The sequence below is a fragment of the Amphiura filiformis genome, chromosome 1 (genome assembly GCF_039555335.1).
Source record: "Amphiura filiformis chromosome 1, Afil_fr2py, whole genome shotgun sequence".
NCBI lineage: Eukaryota > Metazoa > Echinodermata > Ophiuroidea > Amphilepidida > Amphiuridae > Amphiura > Amphiura filiformis.
The window spans coordinates 55,212,144-55,238,351 of NC_092628.1; the positions used below are offsets into that span (position 1 = coordinate 55,212,144).

General features: G+C 36.2%; 2 protein-coding genes across 2 annotated transcripts in view; both read left to right on the forward strand.

The window, feature by feature from the left end:
• LOC140161758 (medium-chain acyl-CoA ligase ACSF2, mitochondrial-like) overlaps positions 1–9,021 on the forward strand; it is a 34,234-nt gene extending 25,213 nt beyond the window's left edge. The window contains exons 16-17 of the mRNA XM_072185059.1: positions 8,275–8,343; positions 8,950–9,021. Of these exons, the coding sequence (XP_072041160.1) occupies positions 8,275–8,343; positions 8,950–9,021 (141 nt within the window). The remainder of the gene's footprint in view (positions 1–8,274; positions 8,344–8,949) is intronic.
• A 6,230-nt stretch (positions 9,022–15,251) lies between these two features.
• LOC140161766 (medium-chain acyl-CoA ligase ACSF2, mitochondrial-like) lies at positions 15,252–25,059 on the forward strand. Its single transcript, XM_072185065.1, has 15 exons — positions 15,252–15,425; positions 16,692–16,820; positions 17,323–17,435; positions 17,525–17,578; positions 17,944–18,076; positions 18,788–18,901; positions 19,446–19,591; positions 19,938–20,029; positions 20,896–20,966; positions 21,427–21,531; positions 22,185–22,333; positions 22,837–22,891; positions 23,291–23,377; positions 24,524–24,592; positions 24,991–25,059. Exons 1-15 carry the CDS (start codon positions 15,252–15,254, stop codon positions 25,057–25,059), a joined length of 1,560 nt encoding a protein of 519 aa, XP_072041166.1.
• The last annotated feature ends 1,149 nt before the right edge of the window (positions 25,060–26,208 follow it).

Below are 26,208 nucleotides of genomic sequence, written 5' to 3' on the forward strand. Positions count from 1 at the left end.
ATTTGTTTGTGATATTTCAAGCGTTTTAAAATTTCAAAATAATCCCATTCAATTACACGGTTGACGATGAAAATTTACTGAATTTAGGGACTGCACGTCATACACCACCTGGTCAGCCTGTATCTTCGCCAGCCTCGTACGTCACGTGTTGCGCTTCCTATGCCACCTGCGTCTATGTCAATCTCCATAGGGATGGGCGATACCAGCTTTTGGTACCGATTGTCGATCTAGACATGGAAATAGTATTTCCATGATCTAGAGCAGTCAGGGGTGGGTCGAATTTTTAGAAAAAATTTAAAAAAAAGAAAAAAAAATGGCCGCGGAGCGCGCTTGCGCGACGCAGGGGGTTGTCTAAGGGGGGATGTTCCCCCCTCAGAAGTAAGAAACTTGTGCAAAATGAAGATCTAATTGAAGCGATTTGGTGGACAATTTTGGCACTATTAATAGTGTAAAATTTTAGTTGAAAAAGCCGCAAATTTGTAAAATTAATGACAGTCCATGAAACCTTCCGTGGACAAGTTTTCCCTATAAATTGTGTTAACATAGGAAATTTGCAAATGTCAAAAGAAGAGCGAAAATGGTCATATGTTTATCCACTACGCTGTCTGAGGACGGATGTTCCCTCCTGTTTGAAAAATTTGCAAAATGATCAGGGATGCAAATTGTGCGGGAGCGGGGAGCACTGCTCCTAGGAAATGAGAGTTAAAATTACGGAAATAATGCCATGGGAAGAAAAAAAGAAAGAGAGGAAAAAGGAGGGAAGAAAAGAAAAGAGTAGAGGAAGGGGGAAAGAGGAAAGAAAAAGAAGAGGAGTGAGGTACAACTTAGGGGAGGGCTGTGAGGCAGTGAAGCTACTGAATGGAAAAGAGGAAATTTTTAAAGACACTGGTTGTGCCAATTTGGAGGAATTCACAATATTGTTCAAGACATAAGAGCAAAAAAGAGGAAGGTGTTGGTGTTAGAATATGGAAATGGGATATGAGGAAATTTACAATAATCATCACCATAGGCCTATAGGAGGTATTCAATATAATTTAACAGGAAAAAAAGAAGTTGGATGAAGACAGGTGGAAACAGGGCACATAGCTTAGGAAATTTACAGAGGCGGCAATCATATCTGAGGAAATTTATAGAGAGGCAGCAATGAGGATTTTATGGGAACAAAAGTTATGAAGGAATTCAGTGTATCAATACTAATATTGACAGAATTTAAAAAGAAGAACCATGAAGCACTGAACAAGTTGTACTCCCTCTGACAAAAAAATGAAAGAAGAAAGGGGGGTAAAGGAAAATAAAAGGGAAAGGAGCCTAAAACTAGTGTAACATAGCATTTTTTTGTTCGCTACGCGCGCACATTTTTCTCATATAAAGTCTTTTTTGGAAACTTGAAGACTTTAACATTGAGTCGTTCTAAAAATACACAATATGTATAACATTCCCATCTTTTGAAATATAGAATAAAGCTATTTATGCATGGTATGATTGAGGAAATTTTGAGTCTAAAAACCTTGCTCCTGAGGAAGAAATCACAATTTGCACCCCTGGTCCAATTCAAGCCATTTGGTGCATCATTTTTACACTATTCAAATCAATTGCTTAAAAAAAGGGCCCGAACTCAATTTGCAAAATTCGAGATTCGTAAACATGGTAAAAGCCGTGCATAAATCGATGAAGTCGGCAGGAATAATGACTTTGGTGGCAAATGTGACGGACCCTGCATATCGGCGGGGCCGCAGTAATTTTCACATGCTTTAGGATGCGGACCCGCCTTCAAGCCCAATGCCTAAAATAATCGCAGGCCATTATTATAGGACCTACTTCAATTCGACCCGACTGTGCGGGTTTTTATTAAGCATGGGCCTACTCAATTACGTGAAATTTAACCTTCCTTTTCTCTTCTCCTTTTCTCCCTTTTCTCTTCACCTCCCCTTTCTCTTCTCTTTCTTCTCTTCTCGCCTTTCCTCTTTTGGGGGGGGGGGTAGCGGGTCAGTCGGCGTTCCCCCCTAAAATCTGCGCCTGAAATGAGTAGGATGTGTTTGTTCAGGGGATGCGGGGTACGTGTGGCTGTAGGCCTACCACATTAATGAACTAAACTTACTCTTTGTGGGATTACGAATCGTAAACACAAACAACACAGGTGATAATAAAACCAGTAGCAAACATCACTTTAATCAACTAGATGCAACAAGCTTACAACTTTCTTTTTAAAGCCTTGTAGGCCTATACGATCGTTTCAAATTTTTAGATTTTTCTTTTTCTTCTAAAATGATAAAATAGGCCTAGTTAAAGGCCCATTCAGTGATTTTCTCATCCGGACGATAGTAAAATCATCAAAATTCAGATTTTTGTACCTTTGTCATTGTCATAGATGTGCTAAACATAGCCTGCGAGTGGTTCAGCCGAAAGACATTTTACGTTACGAATCTGTAATTTAGATACTGACAGTATCGTGTATTTGAATGTGGCTTCAACTTCGTCAGTACGGCTGGTTTTTTTTTTTTTTTCGTTTTTTGCCAATTTGTCATTTCAAAAATACCAAAAGACAATTTCAATGCCTTCGTATATCCGCCATTTTGGATTTTTGCCATTTTTTTTGCATTTTGAAACCAAAGACCAATTTTTTCTTCATTTTTTAAAGTCCCCAATTAATCTCTATGCAATTACCTATCATGTGAGACATGTTATGGCTTGGCTTCGATTTAGTTTTCTTCTTCTGACAATTTTAACTTTACGGCCACCATCTTGGATTTTGAGCTGAATTTTCATAAATTTTCAAGTTTTACCGGATTTTTAAGCCGAAGGTGATTTTTTTCTTCAAATTTGGCAGTCGCCAAGTAATCCTTGTACAATTATCGTCCATATAGGCCTAGTACATGCAAATTGGTTGGCTTCGACTTAGTTATCTTTTTTGAACTTTTTTGAACAAGTGATCGCGGTCTATGTACATCAACCCCTGTGATCCTACAAACAATTTTATTTTTTTTACACTTGCGCTGGGATCACTGAATGGGTCTTTAATATGCAATCATTATGAAAGTTCCCAATACATTTGGAAGCGAAAAACATTGGAAATTTGCACAAAAAAACCAGCATCATAAACTTCACCTCTATCACTCGAAATATCACGCCATCAGGCATGGTATGCCGATGAGTGTATATCCCATACACAATCCCATTCATTCATTCATTCATATTTATTCGGCAAAATCGACAAGAGCAATAAATATAATCAATCACAAATTATCACAAATTTAGCATATATGAAATACATGGATACAAGCAAAGACACCAAAAAGCCGAAATGCTAGGATAACCCATAAAGTCTAGCTGCAAATGGGGGACAATCCATTGGAATTAAATCACTATACCACAAAAATTTATTCGCTACCTGAAGTTGCTAATAGAGAATGACAGATTAGAATATTTGCTTATATTTGTTTTCAATTTTCAAATATTTTTGTTTTCAATACGTTTCATAATAGTACATTTTATTTTTGCTATCTGTCAAAAGTAGCCGATACCACCCATAGCAAAAAGAAAAGTTTCCCGGTGACCACCCGATGACCATTCGGTGGTCATCAGAAACCTTTCGGGTACCTTTTCCAGAGTTATCCAAAAGTGCCCGCTAGCGGATACCTTGCGGATACCTAATTAAGTTATCCAAAAGTTTTCGGGTAGACATCCGGTAGTCTCCCATAAACTCAAATATTTCAAATGAGTTACCCAGAAGGTTCCCAGAAACATAGATTCTTTGCAGGAGTTACCCGGTGGTTATCCGCTTTTAATTTGACCTTGAAATAGCTTAAAGCATCTTAAGAATGCATTGTGGGTGGGTGTATGGTCAAAGGTCACTGAATCAATTCAAAATGGAGCATCTAGCTGTTGGCAGTTGGAATACATTTGTGCAGAATATTCAAGTTATTTGTGGTCCAAAATGTATGGATTTACATGTAGGACATTACAAGATGTTTACTAATTAATCTGGAACATGCTGTAGGAATTATAAAGCATTGAATGCTGAATTTCATATGATAATGCAGGTAGGAAAATTTGTATGAAATGATTTGTATATATTTGATGCAGTCTTTATACAATGTACATGTACAATGTACCTAATATATGACACTTTTGAATGTTTTAGTTTATATCTTTTCTAGTAATCATACATGATTTTGACAGTAAATTAATTCAATTAAATTACTAATCATCAGCTAATGTGTCAATTAACTGCATATAAGCTTTATGTTAAGCTATTTGTTGTAAATAAATTATAATATTTGATATAAAAATTATAGGCTGTGTCATTACATTTAGGTACTGTAAATGCTATATGCTGTAATACATATGCTATATCATAACAATTTGGTTGTACATTAATTAAGGTATGCACCTTATAAAGGTGTGAACCAAATTACGTACATCAGAAGAATAATTTTGTACAATAACTACAATTACATTGTACACTTTCAAGTTTCTTATTGCAAGATAGCACTTTATAAGCTCAACTGCCATGCCTACAGAGTTGTATTTCTCCAAAAACTACAATTCAAATAATAATTAGCTTACTAACTGTCTAATAAATTTGTGCATACTCATGAATTTGTATTTCTGCATTCCCCAAAAGGTCAACAGGAAGTCTCCAAAGAGGTCACCAGGTATATTGTCACCAAAAGTTATCCGCTAGGTCCCCGAAAAGTTACCGGGTAGTTATCCGCTAGTTCCCAAAAAAGTCACCGGGTAGTTACCCGCTAGTTTCCCAAAAAGTCATCGGGTAGTCATCCGGTACCTATTACCTGAAAGGTATCCACCCGGTCCCCGCACTCCGTGCATCCGCGGGTATTCATGCTTGTCGGTGAACTTTAAAAACAACCCCTTTTGCATATCATTTCGCGAAGTTTTCAGGGGAAAAACACCCCTTTTTTTAGCGATTTCGCGAATTATTTGCCCTTCGACAATACCCCTATTTTCGCCGAAACGCGAACGATATTTATAATATACTCTTTTCTGGCAGAAACGCGTACTAGGGTTTGCTTACAGGCCCATGCTTAATCATATGCCTTTTAAATGATACAAAATCACAGGCCTGTGGCTAAATGCAGAGGTTAAATGTATAGAACTTTAATCAGTTGGCCGGGTGCACACCGGATGCGCCGAACGGAAAATTGTGAAACTGGTTTTCGTAAAACCACAGAAGATATAATAAAATATTACCGCTTCTCTGGTAAAAGCAAGAGAAGTGATATTTCGATGAAAATACCCTTTTTTTCAATTTCGCGAACACGTTGTTTGAAAAAAAAACCCCTTTTTCTTGTGTTTCGCGAATCGCGTTTCTTCATCCAAAAACACCCCTTATTTCGCGAATTTTTCGACGAGCATGAATACCCGCGGATGCACGGAGTGCGGGGACCGGGGGTATCCACTATGGTTTCCCAAAAATTTATCGGGTAGTCACCCGCTACCTAACTAATTTGCATGTGAAATTTGCCGGTGTCTACCCGGTGACTATCGGGAAGTTATCCGGAAAGGTCTCATTTTTTGATATGGGCAATTACGATACCACTGGTATCGTAATTGTAGCAAGTACCGCCCAACACCGAAATGCAAAATTCAGTTAAAATGGCGACGCTTATTTATGGAAATATCATACACTGGCAGCGGTTGTTTCAAGTGAAAATGGAGTGGATTGAGGTGTCCGATGTAAGTACAAATGGTGGCATATTAATTATACTCCAACATACACTGGTTATGTTCCCATTTTAGTTGATTTTGTGCAATAAGTTGCGAGAAATTAACTAATTGTCCCAAACACATACTTGCCGTACATCGTTTCACGTTATATTCAATGTTCGTGTTTTACTTAGTCTGACGGCCCTAAAAATCATTTAATACTTAAAACCAAGACATTGACTGTTCTTTAATTTCAACCTTATCAAACCTGAAACAAATATGCTGCCTTGCGAACACAAATTTTGCATATCATTGTCAACTGGAAGGGGTAAAATAAGTTTAATTTCATTGATAACATGAAATTGATGCATATTAATGTTTTCAAAGCTGTGCATAATTAATTAATTTCCCCCAAAAATAAATTTTATAGTTTTAGCGTCTGTCATAAATGCTTAAAATGTGTGTGTAATTGGATTTACGATAGCAATTCTGAAATTCTCAAGAAACTCGATTTCATGAATGCATGCCTATGTACCTCTTCCGGGCTTCTACCTTTAAAAGCATGTAAGCTACATTGATACCGATGTCACCAATAGAACGAGAAGATTTGCCCCTTCATTTTGCATACCACTTTGACCAATTTTTTTTTCTGATTTCTTCACAAAATACAAAAAATCCAATGGGTGTAGTACCCCCTTAAAGACGAAAGGGTAAAATCACAATTGTGCCACTTTTACTAGGGAAGAGGGCTTTACATGTAACAGTGATAGCATCAAGTTTATCAAGAGTTCCTTCGTGAAATCAAAAGAATGCATCAATTACACAATACAACATTTGTTGACTGTTTTTACTGTTTTATCATGATGCAGGAATGATGATCCCCTTTTCCACTTAAAAGAGATTAAAAGATAAATAAATATTTCACATTCTGCTGTAAAAATTAAATACATGTGCATGTCAATGATTTTATCATGGTAAATGCTGTTCTCTTAGTCACTTAAGACATGTTAAAAGACAAACAAATATTGCGCACTTATACATGTTATATGTTAATGAACGCGTATTACTTGTTGGGAGAGATATTAGACAAAATAATGCACGCGTGCTGATGTTGATGCGTCTAATGCATGCGCCCCAAAACGAGGAGTGGATTAGACGCATCAACATCAGCAATCATTGATTTACATGTACAGCTCTCTTCCCTAGTAAAAGTGGCACAATTGTGATTTTACCCTTACGTTGTTAAATAAACATATCTCGAAATTGGAACAAGCAAATTGAACAGAACAAACGGCATGTGAGAGCTAAGACTGCGCCCGTAACGTTGATGTAAGCATTATGTCACAACGAGATTCTCTAATTGCCATAGAGGGCGCTTTTCAATTGCACAATTTTTTTGAGACAGGCTGTAGTTAGCTACTGAAGTCTTATCATTCATATTTGTTAATTCACCTTTTCGGTAAATCCCATAACCCTTTGCGAGTACACCTGAAAACTCGTCATTTGACGTCACGCCGACTTGTAATGCGCAGTAACGATGTTCGATAAACGATGTGCGCATCGGCGCGACGCAGTATGACGAGTTCTCACGTGTACTCTCAGGTGTATGGTGATTTACCGAAAAGGTGAATTCGTAATATATTGTGATCAAAACGTTACTTCTACCTGAAATGAAACACAAACACCCATGATAACCATGATGATGACGGGAGCAGATTTTTCAGATTTTTTCTAAGTTTGTGAAAGCATATAAACAAGACTATCCGTCGATGGATTTTTATTTCCGTCGGTAAATATTTTTGAAATTAAGTTTTTCATAACATATGAAAAAGGCAGAGACCCCTGCTGTATGTTAAATTAGCTAGGTAAGTTTTTTAGTATTCTTGATGAAAATGATCAAAAAAGTGCCTATTCTTTTGTGTGCGTACGGTCCATCACCTGTCACTTGGTAGTCTTGTAACATGTCTAATGGCGCTGCTCATGGCCACTTGATGAATTGTTTAATACGAATTAATCGAAAACATTTTTTGCCGAAAACAGGTAGTAGGTGTTCCAGATGAACGTACCAATGAAGCAGTCTGTGTCTGTATTAGGTATGAATATCGAGATAAATGCGTTATATATATAGAGAGTAAAGAAAATAATGTTGTTGGTAGAAATCACAAAGCACAAATCCTAATATATGAGAATTCGGTTGTTATTAAAATATAAGTTATATTATATATAAGTCTTCCGCCAATGTGGAGCAAAACTAAATATTTGTCTAGAAATGAGCTGCATAACGAGAAAAATGGCTGCCATATTTGAACCATTAATTAAAGTTACAAGACGCTATACAGAATCATTATAGTTCCTTATGTCATTGTCCCGGCGATGATCCATGTCAAATTTTCTCTCATGAGTCTTCGGCTTTCGTTTCACAGAGTCAAGATGGATATGCAGCTTTCAGAAGACGATGTAAAACAGTTTTGCGAAAACAAGGTAATATTTCTTTAAGTTAAAACTGGTTTATCTGTACTCGTATAATTTATTTATTTCTGTCTTTCTCAAATATTTTTCGTTAAGGATTTTGGCTCAATTTTACTTAATGTCATTCATGTTTTCCAGGTATCGTCGTTCCTGACACCACGATATGTTCTCTTTATGGAAACATTTCCAACTACGGATACGGGAAAGGTATTTTAGCTATTCCAAAAATATTTGTACGCACCGTTTCAACAGACGAAAGACGAAATAGTTGAAATTCCAAGCTTACTTCAGTAAACAACTGGAAATAATAAAATTTAATTTCATATCTGAATAATCAAACATTTGTGCAAAAATGTTGTGTCAACACTTAAATAACATTAATCATGTTAATTGTTAGGAATTTTTGTAACAAGTTTTCAAAAATGTTTTAGAATGTTATGTTCAAACTCGACATTTTATATGTTTTTAATTTTGTGTAAAACGTTTGTGTTTGCTGAGATGTAATCAAAATGGACACCTCTCTTTAATATCCCATATCAATGCAGAATTCCCTTATTTTACCTTAAGATCCCTTCATTTTTCAATATAACCGTTCACGAAACAACTAGCACAGTACTCGGGAAACTGTGATCACTGTCAACATATCGGAGTGTCTTCACAAGAATAAGTTGGGTATAAAAAATATTCCAAACAGGTGTTTTTTTTTTAAATTTTTAACAAACTTATTATAACAGTGATGAGAATAATTTGAGCAAGCACTTTGAAGTGACAATAAGAATTAGTTTTGTTTGTTTATTTATTTTTATATAACAGTTTCATAGAAAGAAGATGGCTGAGATTGCATTGAATAAACTGAAGTTGACATCATCATCACTACAACGATAAAAGAACTTGATGATGAAGCTTCTGAGTGTGTCCAAAGAAATAAGACAGGTCTCTGTCGGAAGGACATCTTTTTGAACTTTTCAAAAGATGCATGGATTCATCATGGTCATAGTAGCCATCCCTAATTTTATTCTGAATTTTTCTGATCGTCGCCGGATGCTAGGACCTGAAGAATATACAACCATTGCAAGGATCTTTTCCTGCTTACATTTTGGTCGAGCATGTTACCAAATAATTAGTCGAGCATGTTACCAGATAATCACCAATATACACGCAATATAATTATTCCGGGTGGGGGAGGCACTCAACACAAATGACCATACGGAAACGCTCTCCCGGAAAGACCCCTAAAGCCCCTGGATTGGGCCAAAACAGAGCACTGAAAGACCCTAGATTTTGATAATTTCAGACCCATACATTACTCATTCCTCACATTTCTGTATTTAGGCGATTTTCAACCAGAAAGCCAAGAAAGACCCTTGATTTTGACTGTTCATAGCTCCAAAAGACCCCGGCAAAAGACCCCTTTTACCTGTTGGCAGCTTCAAAAGACCCCTTTTTACCGGCACGCCTTCAGCTTCCAAAGTCCCACCATCTCAAATTCCCCGGGAACCATTCTCACCAAAAATTTATGATGTGCCCCCCCGCCGGAATTATTCCAACTCTGTTATATAGATGTCTGCGCACAAGCCAGACGAAATTGTTGATACCAAGTGCTGCTTGTGTTTTGTATCAGGGTTTGTTAGTGCCCCTCATCCGAGTGTTACGATCTTTTTGGAACAACCTGTATTAATTTAATTCAATATCATATAAATATCGAATATCATTCGTCATGTTCGTAGCCCGGGTTCGTAGTCGTGTAAATTGAGTCGCGCAAAACTAAGATCAATGTTCAGGCTCACATGATTCGTAGGCAGCAATAATATGCTTTGAATTCCATTGGAATGTCGTCTCCGTCTCCGACCTGAGATATATTATTTTAAAGCAATATTGTAAGATTCGCTGAGGAGGACGCCCTCATTGTTTTACAAAATTATGATTTTTTTTCACGATCATATTTAAGCCATAATGTACGATCTTATAATATGAAATTGGTTAATTTTTTTCAAACCTGATTTTTTGGTATATTTGCAATGTTTACACATGTCCCAATTTGCACCTAAATTGAATCAGATAAATTTGTTGTATTTGAAGGTCAAGAGAGCAAAGTTCGACATAATGTCATAATTAAAAGAATTATGACTTCATTTCCTCCTATAGAACTGCGTGTTAAACGGCCAAAATAACCAGCAGGGTTTCTTTCATTTTACCTTGTTATTTCAGCTCAAAATGGACAGAAACCCTTCCCGATCATTATTACTAGCATTATTAGTATTTGCTACAACGTTGTCTAAAAGTTATATAAAGTCGTACAAACGTTAATGAAACGTCATTATGACGTTGTTTCGACGTCAAGTTGGGAACGTCGACACCATAAACCTAAACCTAAACTATTTTTCAGATACCTATATGTGTAACGTTTTTTGAACGTATTATTCAAACGTTGTCACCAGGTCTGGTCAAACATTGCATCAACCTCGAAACAACGTCATTACAACGTCATAATGATGTTATATTAACGTCCAAAAATCAACGTCGAAAATAACGTTGTCAGTACACGAATACGAGTTCACAGATTTATGTGTTTACAACGTAAATGACAACCTAAGTCCAACGTCAGCGAACGTCATGAAAACGTAGTGTGTTAGCTGGGTAAGGCTTTAATGCACTTCAATAACTCAGGAAACCTATTTAAAACGGTCCGCTATCCATCAGGTTCACTATCTCTAAGGTTGGCTATCACTAACGTGTAAATCCAATGGGATAAAATGCCGTTCGCTATTTCTAATATAGAAAAGGGTTGGCTATACTGAACGGTCTGCTACTAAGGTTCGGTATCACTAATTAGGAATAAGGCTCGCTAGTTCTAAAGTTCGATATCACTAATTTTAAATGAAGTTCACTGTCACTAATTTTAAATTTTAGAAATAGATAGCGAACCTAATATTTGAAAGATCTATGTAATTTTTACCGCGTCCGCCATTGTGCAATTTGTGATAAGATAAAATAATGAAGCAAACAACAAAATAATGTCAAAAAAGATGGTCAAAAAAGGTGGTCAGGTTATGGAAATTCCTCCGATCAGTTATTAAGTCACCATTTATAACAATTAGGGTTAGTCAGAGATAATAATGAGAAAGGACAGGCAAGCCATGGATAATGTATTAATTTATTAAGAATCACATTATTTGTACCAATCACCAAGATCACAGAACAGATTTTGCCTACCGTTTGCTGTCAATCATTCTTGTGAATAAAAATTCCCTTTAAAAGGGAAGGCCAGCCTCAATGCAGAAGAGGTCTTGTAAATAGTTTGGGTCACCGTGAAAGGCATTTTTTAGGATCACGCTTACATCCATGTTACATGACAGTTCACCAAACCATCAATGGTGAGAACATGCACACTGAAACAGCAAAAAACATTAACTCCTATAACTCCTGTCAACTCTTTAATTCATTACTCCAAATTGTTCTGTATTTTTGTCTTTACTGCTTTTTACCCAAGGCATGCTTATTATTAAAATCAAGAAATACACTGCAGTTGTTAGTTAATTCGCTATGTTAACTCAACTTACATGCACATTTTATTTTAAAATAATTTTATATTATTTCGCAATGTATAGTTTACTATAAAGTAGATAGTGGCAAGCACATGATAAAGGACTGATCATTCACTACAATCTTCACTTTTAAACTGTATTTTTGAATGTGTTGATTGTTAGTCCGAAACTCCTGCAAAGCTATGGACATGGCATCTTACCTACTCCATTCTGTAATAGTCTGCATTGTGTGTTTTCTCAGTCTTCAATCATTTTGTTGAATGTAATTTTATGAATCAAATAAAAAGATAGAAATTGGCCTCACTTCGCTATGTGTCATTTTACAGTATTTATAATTTATAAAGTAAGACAATAATTTATTTATTTTCTATAAGTGCATGTCAAAATATGGGATATATTGTTCAATATTATAGCTAGCCCCTAAAAACTTTATTTTCAATCGGATTTTTCCCGTTGAAAAGACAAAACTGATGTTAAAGATAGCAATAATATCATCAATAACATTTTGAGTCAATTTTATCCATAAAACGATACAGGATAGGATAGATAATTACTTTGACTTCAATGTGGTCCATATAATGAAGATTCTGATTCTACAACATTATTAGATCTGTTATCAACATATCAATTATGCACTCACAGGCAACCAAACATCATGCTATGCTCAGTAGTCCACTGATATGACCTCGTGATCATTCCCCGCTTTGACCATGTCATTTTTTGATATGCTGATTGCTGAACAAGTTTATGTTTATATGTGTAGGCCTAACCTATGATAACTTTTTAAGTCATAATTAATTCAAACATAACTTTGGCAATACTCATTCGTTTTCGTTCGTTGAAACGGCAAAACATACTTTCTTTTCCTTGCAAATCGAATTAGCAGACATCAAAAACATTTCCACCACGAGAAGTAAAAAAATAATTCATACCAATAGAAGAAGGCTATAATCTTAGCTAATCTTTAGTGTACACAAACCCCATCTCAGAATTAGGTACCAGCCCTATGGGCTGGCGAAAATAAGCGAAATTAGCTACGCCTAGTAGCTCCACATTTACACCAGTTTGAAGTAAACACATGTAAATTCACACATCATATGTAATTAAAATAATAACGTAATATTACATGTACATTATCAATACATTTAGGTGCGTGTTTTATTGAGAAGATTGTTAGTCCGATATTTCGTTTACTTTAGCTTGCACGACGATTTATTAAAGTCATATTGTAGCATTTGCAGAGGACGACGACACCCTTAATATTTTTCAAAATCTCTTTACACGATTGTATTGTACTTTATCAAACTAACATACCCTGCAAAATTTAAGACTTTAGGTAGGGATAACCATCAAAATTTCATGTTGACCCTATTGCTACAAAATATTGTTTTCTGGGTATAACTCATCAACAGAAGTATTTTGGTGGTTAAATGGTCAAAATCGGTCTAAAACTTTTCGAATTATGAATTATCAAAGTTTCCCATTCTGACCGGTCATTGGAACGAAATAAAATGCAAGGTCCAAAAAAAGCAATTGGGAGCAAAATTGGCATAAGCATATATTTACCTTTATATATTTCTTTATTTTAACATATTTGCAAACATGAAACAAGCATATTGTGAAAGTATCAAAGGGTTTCTTATGAAATGGCACTTAACTAGTCACTGGCATAACTTATTTTTTCAAACCGAGGCATTGAAATCATGCATTTAGAGGACATTTGCCAAAAATCATCCAAGATAGCCGATATGGCACAAAATCAAAATTGCACTAAGAAGGTGAACTTTTTTTTCACAACCAAGAATTTCAATGTTATTGGGTTTAATATGACCAATTAGTAGGTGTATGTAAACATAATCTTAAGTTTTGAAGGTCATTGACTCATTTCACAACAATAGAGATTATCCACTTTACTCATCATGCTCATGTGTGACTTCTAACAAAAGGTGCTGGTTCCTGTAGTATTCCTCATTCAAACCAAAGATACTCAATAAATTATGAGTATCTTTGTTCAAACCAATTCAATGCTTGACCTCGGAGTTACCTGCATGACTATCGCGGGCTATTTTGAAACAGTTATGGTTGCACATTCAGGTGAAAGTCCTAAACAAGGTATAGCCAGCATCAAGTTGTAGATGGTATGGGCCTAAATATAACAAAACGTTTAGGGTTGAAATCAGGTGAAAAATACATCAAATGAGCACGAAACTTCACATTTATGTTCAGAAAGGTGTCTTCTTAGCATGATTTGAAAGGAGTATGGAAATTCCAAAGGGAAGCTGGTGATTTAATTTGTAACTCAAGATCTACTTGTTCAATATTTTAACCTTTTTACAGAGGGTATGACAGAGGTATTACTGGCAACTCTGCCAAATTTCAGCTCAGTAGGCCACGTTTTTCACCTGAAATTATTGACATGAATATTTTGTGCCATTCTTGAGCAGTGCTGAACTCAGCCACTGGCAATTAAGCGCACTGTGGCGATGGACCAATTTTGACTCGCACTTACAGGAAAACGAAATACGTTACGTTGCTGTAATTTGCAAGATAGTTACAAAATATAATTGGCATTAACTTCCCCAATTTTTACAGAAAAATATTGAAAATTAAAAGAATGAGATCAATTTAGAAATGTCTGTGCAAGCAGTGCACAGGTGAGCTCCCTGCATGTCTATGGGAGTGTTCTAATCAAGTTGATGGTCCATTGGTCATCCCTACTTTAGGTGATAAAGCGCAAGTACCGTCGTTCAATTATTTACGATGGAAATATTAATCGAATATTGTTCATAACACAGTACGCTACATGGCTTGTGCGACGGTCATGCACAAATCAAAGGACCGTACCGAAGCGTTGGTGGTAAATTCCAATTTTCTTTACTTTACCTCAGTTGTTCGGCTCAAATTAAAAGGGGACATATCTGACAGTAAAAACTAATAATTTTATGGAAATGTTACAATAATGGCTTCAAGAGTCACAAAATAGCGTCTCCCGTGTACCGTCCTCAAACTAGCGCATGGGTTCATCTATCGGACTGGTCAAGGTCAGACAAATATCGTTCTATGGAATATTGACATTAACCTGATAATGCTACTATAATGATTTTATTGTCGCGAATGGATATGTACGTACCTATCCGTATATGAGACTAACATACGAAAGATCCGTACTATCCGTATGATTACTGCTCGGTGGCTCTTGCTTTAAGCCTAATTTGGTAATACATGTATAATATAACACAAACTGTGTTAGAAACACTATCATACGTAACATCTTCATTCTAGGTTTTATATTACCGATGCACGTACTGCAACTTCGCAAGGTAAGAAACATGATTTTAACCGTACAATCACATAAAGTGCATATTGCTAGAGTCGGCTACAACCCAGCACACACAAAATGTTTTCAAAACGTTTTATACAGGTTATATTTTGAGTTTTTGGTTTTGGTAAAAACGATTTAATAGCGTTAAATGTTGGGTTATATAAAAGTCATGAAAACGTTTTAAAACGTTTTGTATGAAAACAACACTACAAAAATATTTGTAACATGCTTTCTGGCAGTGGAATAATATGACGACACTACTAACCAGAAGTTACTATCACTCACCATGCCGTGCCACCCCATTCCTAGGCAGATCTCTTGGACAACAATTCTATCTGATGGCCGACAAATATCCTGACAAAGAGATGTATGTGTTCTATGCGGATAAAGAGAGGAAAACATTTCAGCAAGTGAGGGAGGAGGTAGGAGTTAAAATGTAGTTCATATTTTGACTCGCACATAACAAACATAACAAAAAGTACCGTAATGTGATGAATAAGGTATATGGATTTCCCATTGTTATGTATGTGGGGGTGTGCCGGATTATAAGTAACCGTACATAGTGCAGTTTTGTCCACGGCAAATTCACCGTGACCTTTTCAGACATAAACCCGCTTAGTGAAGATTAAACCGAAATATGCAGTACTAAACCATTATAGTAATCGATTGTCCAATGCACATTTCGTACCACGTGATAATATTAATCCAATGAGCGATCGAATTGTCCGCTACGGTCGACTAATCCAATCGATAATGACGCTATTGACATGTACGGGTGGAGCTCCACTGACTGAGTTTTGGGGATTTTTCACTGGTTTGCTATCATTTACTCATCAAGGCGCTCCACCGTTATTATAAGGACTATGCTAATAATTTAAAGATTGACATGTAGAAAATAAACCATACTTGATTGACAGAAAGTACTAAATTTGTACCTATTACGGTTTGGTGGCACTTATCTTCCAAACGCGACCAGATCAGGGTGGCCCGGTGAAGCAAAATGTGCATTGGATTAACACGGGAGTTTGGATAAGATGATAGACCGGATTAAAAATTCAGATATTTTGAAAAGAATAAGTAATTGAAACATAGAGCAAGTACTAAAATCAGAGCTTTTATACTTGTTGATATATGACGCTAACTAGTTCATCTCGTATACCCACAGCACAGCGCTACTACGGGTCAATTACCTATGTGAGTGCCCCTGTGTTGTGTGCATACATGTAGTTAACAATAACTGCATGATGATCCATGATTCATTCTAAGCACTTTACCAGTCCATTAGCGTAGCCAGCGGGGGTGGAGGCGGCAGAGTGCCCCCTGACAAAAAATGAAAGAGAAAATCTGGACGGCAAAAGAAAAGAAAAGGTACAAGGCCCTTTTCCACCAAAATTAAACTCGATCGTGGGCCAAAATATTGTAAAATACAAAATATTTGTCACAATTATTATCACAATAAAGCCCCTTTCATCCCGATCAGGGGCAAAAAAAACCCCGTTTTTTGCCCGCTACGCTCGCACATCATCCCAGTAAAACCTTTTTTGGAAGCTCAAAGACATGTACAACTACAATTTTTTGTCTGTGCCCCCGAAATTTACCAACCCCCTCCCTGACCAAGAAAGCTGGCTATGTCCCTACACTTTATCCAATACACCAAACATTAACTATTTCTTTTTCTCTTTCTCAAGAGCCAACAACTAGCAGCATCTTTTTTGTCTCTGGGATTGAGCACTGGTGATAGATTGGGAGTATGGGGTGGCAACCATTATGAATGGTTGGTAACTTACGTCGCTTGTATGCAGCTTGGTATAATATTGGTAAGCTAATTTGGCATGATATTGGAACCATGTTAGTCAGTAAAAATCTATCAATGTTTTGTCAATGGTGTTTTCAAATTGAGACAATAATTGATACAAAATGATTTCAACCACCTAATTCTGTGTATAATACTTGCTTTTCTGTAAATCCGCGGTTTGTTGTTTATTAATTTTGATGTTTGTTTTCTCGATATGTCCAGTGCATTATAGCCTATGTACTGAACAGTCGATGTGAGATTTATCCAATATTTTACTAACATACATTTATTCTATTATGCTAGGTACACATCCGTTTGGATTTTCCAGTAACTATACAAAGGAAGATTCTGCAAAAGGTAATCTAATATTATGATTTTATTACCTTTGCTAAGCTGATCTTAATATTCAAACTGTAAAACTTTACTTGAATATCTAACATAGTAAACACAAATGAAGTTATGAATAATGGTATTGTTTGTTTGTTCTCGATTTATTTGTTTGTTTGTTTGTTTGTATTTTACAGATTGGATGTAAAGCGCTGGTACTAACACGGTCACCAGACAACGTGTATGATAGCGTCTGTGAGATCATACCTGAACTTCGTTCCTGCCAAGCAGACAAACTGAAATCTCAAAGGTGGATACATTTAATACTCTTGTAATCATCTTTTCGTTTTAGACGTACAGGACTTAATAGTAATTTAATCTTTATTCTGCTCTTGACAGCTTGCCAGAACTTACATTTGTAGCAATTGGTGGTGCTCAACAACGGGGAAAAAGGTATGTCCATTGCAACTGGTATGTCTTGATACAAAAGTCATGAAGACTGCTGATATTAAAACGATATGATAACGATGAATTCTCCATCACCACCATAACGATCGCCACCGCCATCACCACCAACCATCGCCGCAACCACCACGCACCGCCACCGCCGCCGCAATCACCACCAAAACAAATAATCCCACACCACCACTACCACCAGCACCACAAATTTTCCACAGCATCTTCTTCCGCAGCGATAACACATTATAAAGAAAGAAACCGACAATGACAGCGGAGAAACAGACTAAATACTCTGGCATTTACAAAAACCAATGAAGTGGAAGACTTGTCTTTTACTTCCATGCACTACTTAAACCTAGTTCTCATTACAGTGGCGTTTATAACTTAGATGATCTAATTCATCAAGAACGTTCATCAGCTTGCAAAGACACGGTTTCCAAGATATGTGATGAGATGGACATGGACGCTCCTGCTGTTATCATGTTCACCTCGGTAAGCAAGTAACCTAGACAATGAACAGAAAAAACCCTTAAGGCTGTCAATTTTTTAGTAAGTGTATATATTTCTTTAAGAATATATTTTCTTTAAGATTGTAAATGTTTGGGTTCTTCCCGCGGCAAATCTGCAAAAAGTTTATACTTTCAGCCTATTCGGATTTGCAGCCTTTCACCCCCTTTACAGGTAGCCTGAACATTTTTGGAATCCTGGACCCTCTCCTGATATAAATCAAGTTTTCTGGATTCCTTGAGATCGTGGGTAAGGTATTTTTGAGACGAGCACAAAATTTATCTGGCTACGGTGTCATGCACAGAATTCCTTGAAAATGATACGGAATGTGTGTATTGACACATTCAAGATGTTAACACAAAATAAATTACCGGCACTTCGGCCATATTCAAGGTTAAAGGTCAACACAGTGGTCAATTTTCAAAGTTAACAAGCACACCAAATTATTCCTCTCACTGCAATGATTCAGAAAAAAGTATAGTTTGACCTACCTGCGACATACCGTTATTGAGTTAAGCAAAAAGGTCAAATCTTGGGAATTGGTCAGTTTTTTGGCCACACAGGGGCCAAAAATAAAAAATGCTCCGATTTCAACGAAATTGGTCTCAACTTGCTTGTCATTTTATAGTTGTCTGAATTGCAAACACAGACTATTCACTATTTACAAACTTATTCACAAATCATGTTTTCTTGCAGGGTAGTACAGGAACACCTAAAGCCGTTACCCACTCAAGTCACTCTCTCTTAGAATTCGTACATGAAAATGGAAATGTTTATCGTGGTAATGTTAAAGGTTACGTACAGGCATGGGTAAGGCGATTCGACGTATACAAATTATAGACATACCCACAACCGCACACACACCCTTATAGGCCCATATCACAGGGGACGTTATACAAAGTTGTCCAAAAAGATGCGCAAAATTGTGCAAAACTGCTCAAAGTTGACATTTGCCAGATTTTTGACATTTTGGTGCAACTTTGCATTAAGTAACTTTGCACAACTTTATGCAACTTTTGTGCAACTTTGTAAATTTTGTACAACTTTGCGCAACTTTATTCAACTTTGAGGACCTTTCGTGCAACTTTGAACAATTTTGCGCAACTTTGAAAAATGTTGTGCAACTTTGAACAATTTTGTGCAACTTTGAACAATTTTGAGCAACTTTGAACAATTTTGCGCAACTTTGTGTAACTTTGCAAAATTACTAATATACCCACTCCACTTACACCAGCCCTACCAAAACACCCCGTCACACAAGCAATATGCACACGTGAACGAATTATATGAGCTAAACGTGTATGTAACAAAATCTTAAAGTCATGTTTACACTTTTTGTATCTACATGTATCAGGAGACAAAGTATGCATTAATAATGCATTTGTCAGGCATAAGTGCTCAAATCGGCGCTGTGATACCAATAGCCAATGGAAATACGGTGGTTGTGGTGGGACCAAATTATGACAAGGATTTGATGGCGATGGCATTCCATGAGGAAAAGTAAGAAAATGCAATTAATGATTGAATAGCCGTGTGGAGGACCTTCTCACAACAAAATAACAGGATTGACAAGCAAGATGTTTAGAGGCTATAAAAAAAGCAATTCAGACAGACAGCCTGAAATAAACTGTATTATTTAAGCAAAATTACCAAATTAACAAAATTCTGAAGGCTCCGACACGCCTAAGTATTTATTTTACGTTTGCACATTTTCAAGATGATTTTCAAGATATCTTAAATCTGTCATCGACCCGTTAGATTGAGCGTCTTTATTTCTTCAAATGCTTGAAATAATATCCGGTCAAGACTTAGTGTTAACAATATATACCCATGTGTTTTGTTATAGGGTCACTAATACTGTGATGTTAATTCATCACATGCATGATTTGGTGAATCTTCCCTACCTTGATTCATTGGATTTCTCACAGATGCAGTTAAGTAAGTACGGACATACAAATTTTGTATGAGACACTGTGAGTAAAAAGACGAATGAAAAGTTTCTTGTAACTGACTAGTTGAGTTTGTCTACGCCATGCCACGCTCACTTCAACGCGAGCGCCAGTTAAACCAATGCAAAGTCACTCTACTGTGACTGACCACTCTACTGTGACCTATTTTAATGGATTAACAGTTGCGGTAATATTTAATCGATGTTAGCAGTCTGGTTCGCGAAAAAATACGTTGATGTTCAAAATAGACGATAAATTGAACTGTGAATTACTATCGATGTCGGTTTCCCTTCTGAGATTTTTGTTTTGGGAGGGGTATATTTTTCGCATTTGGATCACGCATAAGTATTGCAATATAGCTACTTAATCAAAACATGATGAAAACAAACAAAGTGGACATACCTTTAAAATGCATGTATGGATGTGAAAAAAGGGTAATCTTTGCAATGCTTTTATAATCGTGTCAACAAGTTGATGAAATTTGAATTTCATCGTATTGACGTTTCATGATCGTCAGTTTTCTTGCTGACGTCGCGAACCGCACTAGGTTCTATTGGCTTCGACCCGGGGCTTTATGATGTGTTACAGTACTTAGCAATCTTAGGAAGCGTCGTAACTCTTCAGTGAAATAGAACACTGATGCATGGTGTTGTTGTAGTAAACGTTGGCGTAAAATAGTGCAATCTTGAAAATAGTTCGATTTTGACAACTATGCTGCCAAAATATATGACAATGAAAATGATTTTGAGAACGACGACTCGACTGTGATGATAATGATGACGAAGTTGGTGTTGAATATCAAGATGACGATATGATATTGTTTAATGTTAGCATTGTTATAAACTTATTTCCCAGTTGTGTCAGGTGGAAGCATCATTCCCCCATCTTTACTGGAAAAATCTAAAAAGATATGCAAGATGAGTTTGGTACGTAATATTCTTAAAATACAGCACTTTAGCATTTCTATTATCATCAAGAACGTTCATTACGTTCTCCCCATAGACCTTTTCAGGGCGATTTATCAACAAAAATAAACACAAATAAACAAAACAAAAACCGACGATCATGCGCGACCATCAAAACATATTCACCAATTCATCAATTTTTTGCTAAAATTCCTCTAATCAGAAATTAATCCACTACACAAGTATTGTATCATGTATCAAATACAGTCGCTGCGGTTCGATGTGTCGGTGTTAATATGTCGAGTGTATGCTGCCCGCCAATTTCTCGCTCGCATTTTCTTAGATGGCATACCAGAGCCACTCAAGATAATACCTTTAGCTCTTTGAGTGACCAAAGTGATCTTAATAAATTAGATTAATAGGTGCCGCTTGCATTTTCTTTTACGTTTCTTCTTATACATTGATCTTCCGTCATTAACAGCTGGGATACGGACTCACTGAGATGTTAGATCCTTTACTGCATCACCCAACAGACGATCCCAAGAGGATTCAATCCGGGCATTATCGTTGTATCGGCGGACATGAGGTACAGGAACAATCCAAAAGCCTTTAAAGGGATGTGGATTGATTTTGAGATTTTCACTTTCATAATTTCCGTCACATTGCATAAGGGCAAATATGTGTCACTGAGCTTCATTGATGTCATTAAAGTGGTATTAGAGGTATTATGGACGTATTCTAAGCATGCGGACATACGGTTTTTAAAATACATTAATTATTTTATGTATCTAAAAGCAATAAAATACAAAGAAACTATAAATTGAGGTGTAATGAAAACCGTATGTCCAATTTGCTTCATACAAAAGGCATCTTGATCTGTGTACTTTGCCCTACTCAAATAATCTATTGACAACATGCTACGGGAATTTCCTGATTTCCTGATTTCCTGGCACATTAAGTTTGTAAAAGAGTTCGAAAAAGACAGAATCGTCGAGAACTCACCTAAGTGAAATATTTGTGCGTAAAGGTTAAAACTCCATCCAATATAACATAACATGTTGATGTGCAAATTCTATGGTGTATTGAGCTGTTGGTCTATCAACTCTGTGTACATGTTGTTTGAAGAAACCGCACTACTGTTTTGTATATGCTGTATTTAAACGTCAATTCATGTGCAGATGGTTTTGAAGAATTAAAACAGCGAGCTAACAAGCTATTTTGCTTTTCTTTAATAACTAGGCAAAAATTATAGATGAAAATGGAGAGATAGTGCCAGTGAACACGGCAGGTGAAATTCATTTCAGGGGATATGGCATATTTCTATATTACTGGGGAGATGAAGAGAAAACTAAACAAGCCAAAGACGACAATGGATGGCTGCACACGGGGTAGGTGCAATAAGTACAAACATTCCATGTATTACATTTCATATTCTTGATATAGAATAGACGGAATTGAACTATATTTTCGATCTGCAACCATGTCCCGCGTAATTTTTCTTGTACAGAATATCATAAAACAAATCTGCACAAATGGTCTACGCATTTTAGTTCAAGCAACTCTACTAAAAAAAGGGTCATACCACATTACCGTGTTATCGGCAAACGATCAAGAAAACAACAAAAACATCCCTCTCTTTTATTGGTCTGAAAAAGCACCCAATTGCGAGAAATAATTCTGAAGCTATTAGTTTACATTCACGCTGCAAAATACTTCTTTCACGCAATACCTACACAATTTAGAAAGGTTCGTACTAGTACTACATTCCCGCGTAAATGAACAAAGGAGAAAATTTGCTGGTGTTTATTGTTCGCCGGGAGTAAGAAGACCACTTTTCAGAATTGCACAACAACATAACACTCAACATGTTCAATCAATTTTTGTCTTTCAGTGACATAGCAATCATGGACGAGGAAGGATACATAAGAATTATTGGAAGAAAAACCGTAAGATTTGTGTTTCTTTCTAAATTACCCTCATCATATAATTGTGATGTTTATATATAGTATTATTTGTGTTGGTTAGGAAATTTGTCGATTTTCATTATAAAACGAATTATGTAAGTTACTTAAAAGTGTCACTGCCATTTTTTTTTTTTACTTTTTACATCTTTATGTCACTGTTAAAGTGGTTATGAATTCATGAACCTGTAGAAACTTGTCGAAAAATAAAAATGCAGTTATTATAATAAAAAAAATAATGAATTCCTACAACATAACGAATTTGTACAGAAGTCATTTCATAATCTGCAGTGGACGACCCTGTTATAATATTATTGTCGAGACATGTGATGTATTCTTACAGGATATTGTATACACTGACGCAATGCTATCTGATTCTTTCAGGACTCTATGATCATTGAGGGAATTAATGTTACTCCTTTCGATTTAGAAGATGTTCTCCTTGAACATCCAAGTATTGCTGGCGTGATGGTAAGCAATAGAATGATGGAATAAATGTGTTATACTCCCGGTTTGGGATATTTTCAAACTTTTAGCTAGCAGGGATAAGATTTTAAAGATAAAATGAATTTTTATAACTGGTTATCTTGAATTTTGATATTGTTTTAGTTAAAATATGTTAGCATAATCATAACACTTGTATATCGAGCTTATCTTGTAAGTGGGATACACGAATATTTTCATTTAAATGTTTTACGGTATATCAAATCTGATTTTGTTTGAGAGGGCATCTAGACAATTGTACATTCCAATATATATTCATGCCAAATTTGACAAAGATATAACCATGATAACTTACATAACCAAATTTATAAGAGTGGAGGTAGAACTTTTTGAAAGACCCTCGTATATTGTGATCACATTTTAATTCCCTCAAATAAAACATGAACACCATCTTGATGATAGGAACTACTCGTTATGTTTTGTCGCATTCATCCTCAGGCCTACTGTCTTTGATGACATTCACATCGCCCAATTATTCAATGTATGCTTATGTATTCTATTTTCATTGCACTATGTGATAAGAGATGAAAACAAATACAATTTTATTTTATTTCACATCGAAAAATCATATTTGTGCCGAAACAGGTAGTTGGTGTTCCAGATGAACGTACCAATGAAGCGGTGTGCGCGTGCATTAGGTATGTATTGTCTTTAAAGCTTTAAAATCACTGGAATAAATGTAAATGTATGTTTAATAAATGGTGTCAGCAAAGATAATAAATAATAATAACAATTAAAATGGTCGGAAAGTCTGTACATTAAAATGGTCGGACCGTCTATGCGTCAATCTAAATATTTTTCTACGTAATCATGTTCACAATCCTGCATTACAGTATGTAACTGTTACCTCCACCAGTTGAAGATAATACTTCCTAAATAAATGCTCCCTGCCCAATTTTTCTCATGATTCCACTTCCTCGGCTTTCGTTTTACAGAGTAGAGTCAGGAACGCAGCTTTCAGAAAAGGATGTAAAGCGGTTCTGTGAAAACAAGGTAATGTTGTAAACTGGTTTATCTGCATAGATTGTCATTAATCCGTGTCTTATGAAGAGTATTTAGCATTATTTTATATGACCTTAACTCCATTTTAATGCATGTTATTCCTTTTTCCAGGTATCATCATTCTTGACACCACGGTATGTTCTCTTTATGGAATCGTTCCCAACTACTTATACTGGAAAGGTATTACAATAATTAAAATGGGTCCACACGACTAACAGAGATGACTTTAAACAAAACCCAGCGATTTCAGTGATCATTATCAAGGTTTCTGGTAACCGGAATACCTCTGTTGGGTCATGTGCCTATAACGTTTAATGCATCAATTTTATGGCAGTTAATTAATTGGGGTGTCTAAAAACACATATTGTACCAATGAATCAAAATGATCAAATGTTTTTAATAAAAAGGAATTAACCTATTTCCAAAACAACCGCATAATGACGTTCTGGGAAAATGAACGACCACTCTTTTTGTTGAGAAATAGTCAACACAATTATTGTGATCACAGCCGTGCAGAGTCTTCATTAACCAGGTTGAAGTGACACTATCAACCTTGTTTATTTATTTTTATATAACAGTTTCACAGAAAGAAGATGGCTGAGATAGCATCAGGTATACTGCACTTGGTAACATCGTCATCATCATAACGTTTCTCCAAAAGCATACTGTCAGTAGATTGTCACAGACCTTGATGACCACAGCTTCTGATTGGATCCACAGAAATACAGCATGATTCTGCCGGAATAATACATGTTTTTGAACTTATTCCTTTTTTGAACTTACGTCGGCTGTAAATAAAGCAAACAACGGTGGGCCTAAAATTGATCCTTGGCGGACACCCGATGTAATGAGATAATCGGTCGTTTCTAGTAATAAGTTTTGGTATTAGTTTTGATTTTGATCACGTGGTTTCCTATTATCCTGCTTAAGCTCTTGAGTGACATCATCACCGATACCTTTGTCTGTACCATTTGTTAAAACTTAATAAAACTTGTAGAAAGTTTTCGTTTCAGTTTGTTACATAATCGTGTGACCTCGGGAAATCAGGTTTGATGTTACCTTGATCAAATTATACAAAAGAAGTTTTTAGAATTCGCAGAGCAATATTCACGAGCAGAGAAGTCGAACAAGTGATTTAGTTTTCGAAATATGCCTAGGCTTATTTCTCTGTGAAAAAATATGGACCATCGAAATATTTCCACCGATATTACAAAAGAATATACACTAGAGTGATACATACACAATTGTACACTACTCTATTTATGTGCATATCACATGCAGCAGGATCGATAGAAAGCTATATGTGACTCCTCGCCACAACTGAGCCCGGATGTCGCCAATCATCATTTTGAGATATTCAACCAAAATATTCTGCTTGAAATTAGCTTTAAAATGATGTATATCATGTCTATAGTACTTGACATTAAAAAAATAAAAAATCAATAAAACAGTCAATAAATCCTTTCTTTCCTATTGTTTATTGTTAAGTTCGATGGAGCATATCTCAATAGTGGCACTGGCGACATCCGGGCTCAGTTGTGGCGAGGAGTCACATATGACTTCCAATATAGGCTGGTTTAAATTGGCTTTTATTCCAGTTATTTATTACTCGAAAGAAATGAGAAGAAAGAGACGGGAGAGAGACGGGAAAGAATGTGTGTGGGGGTGTGTGTGGGGAGGGGTGATTGGGGGTAAGGGGAGGAGAAAGAGAAACAAAGGGGAGAGGGCATTGGATGTCGGGGAGAGGAGAGCTTGAGAGCGGAGTTGAATAGTGTTTAGGGTGGAGGAGATATCGA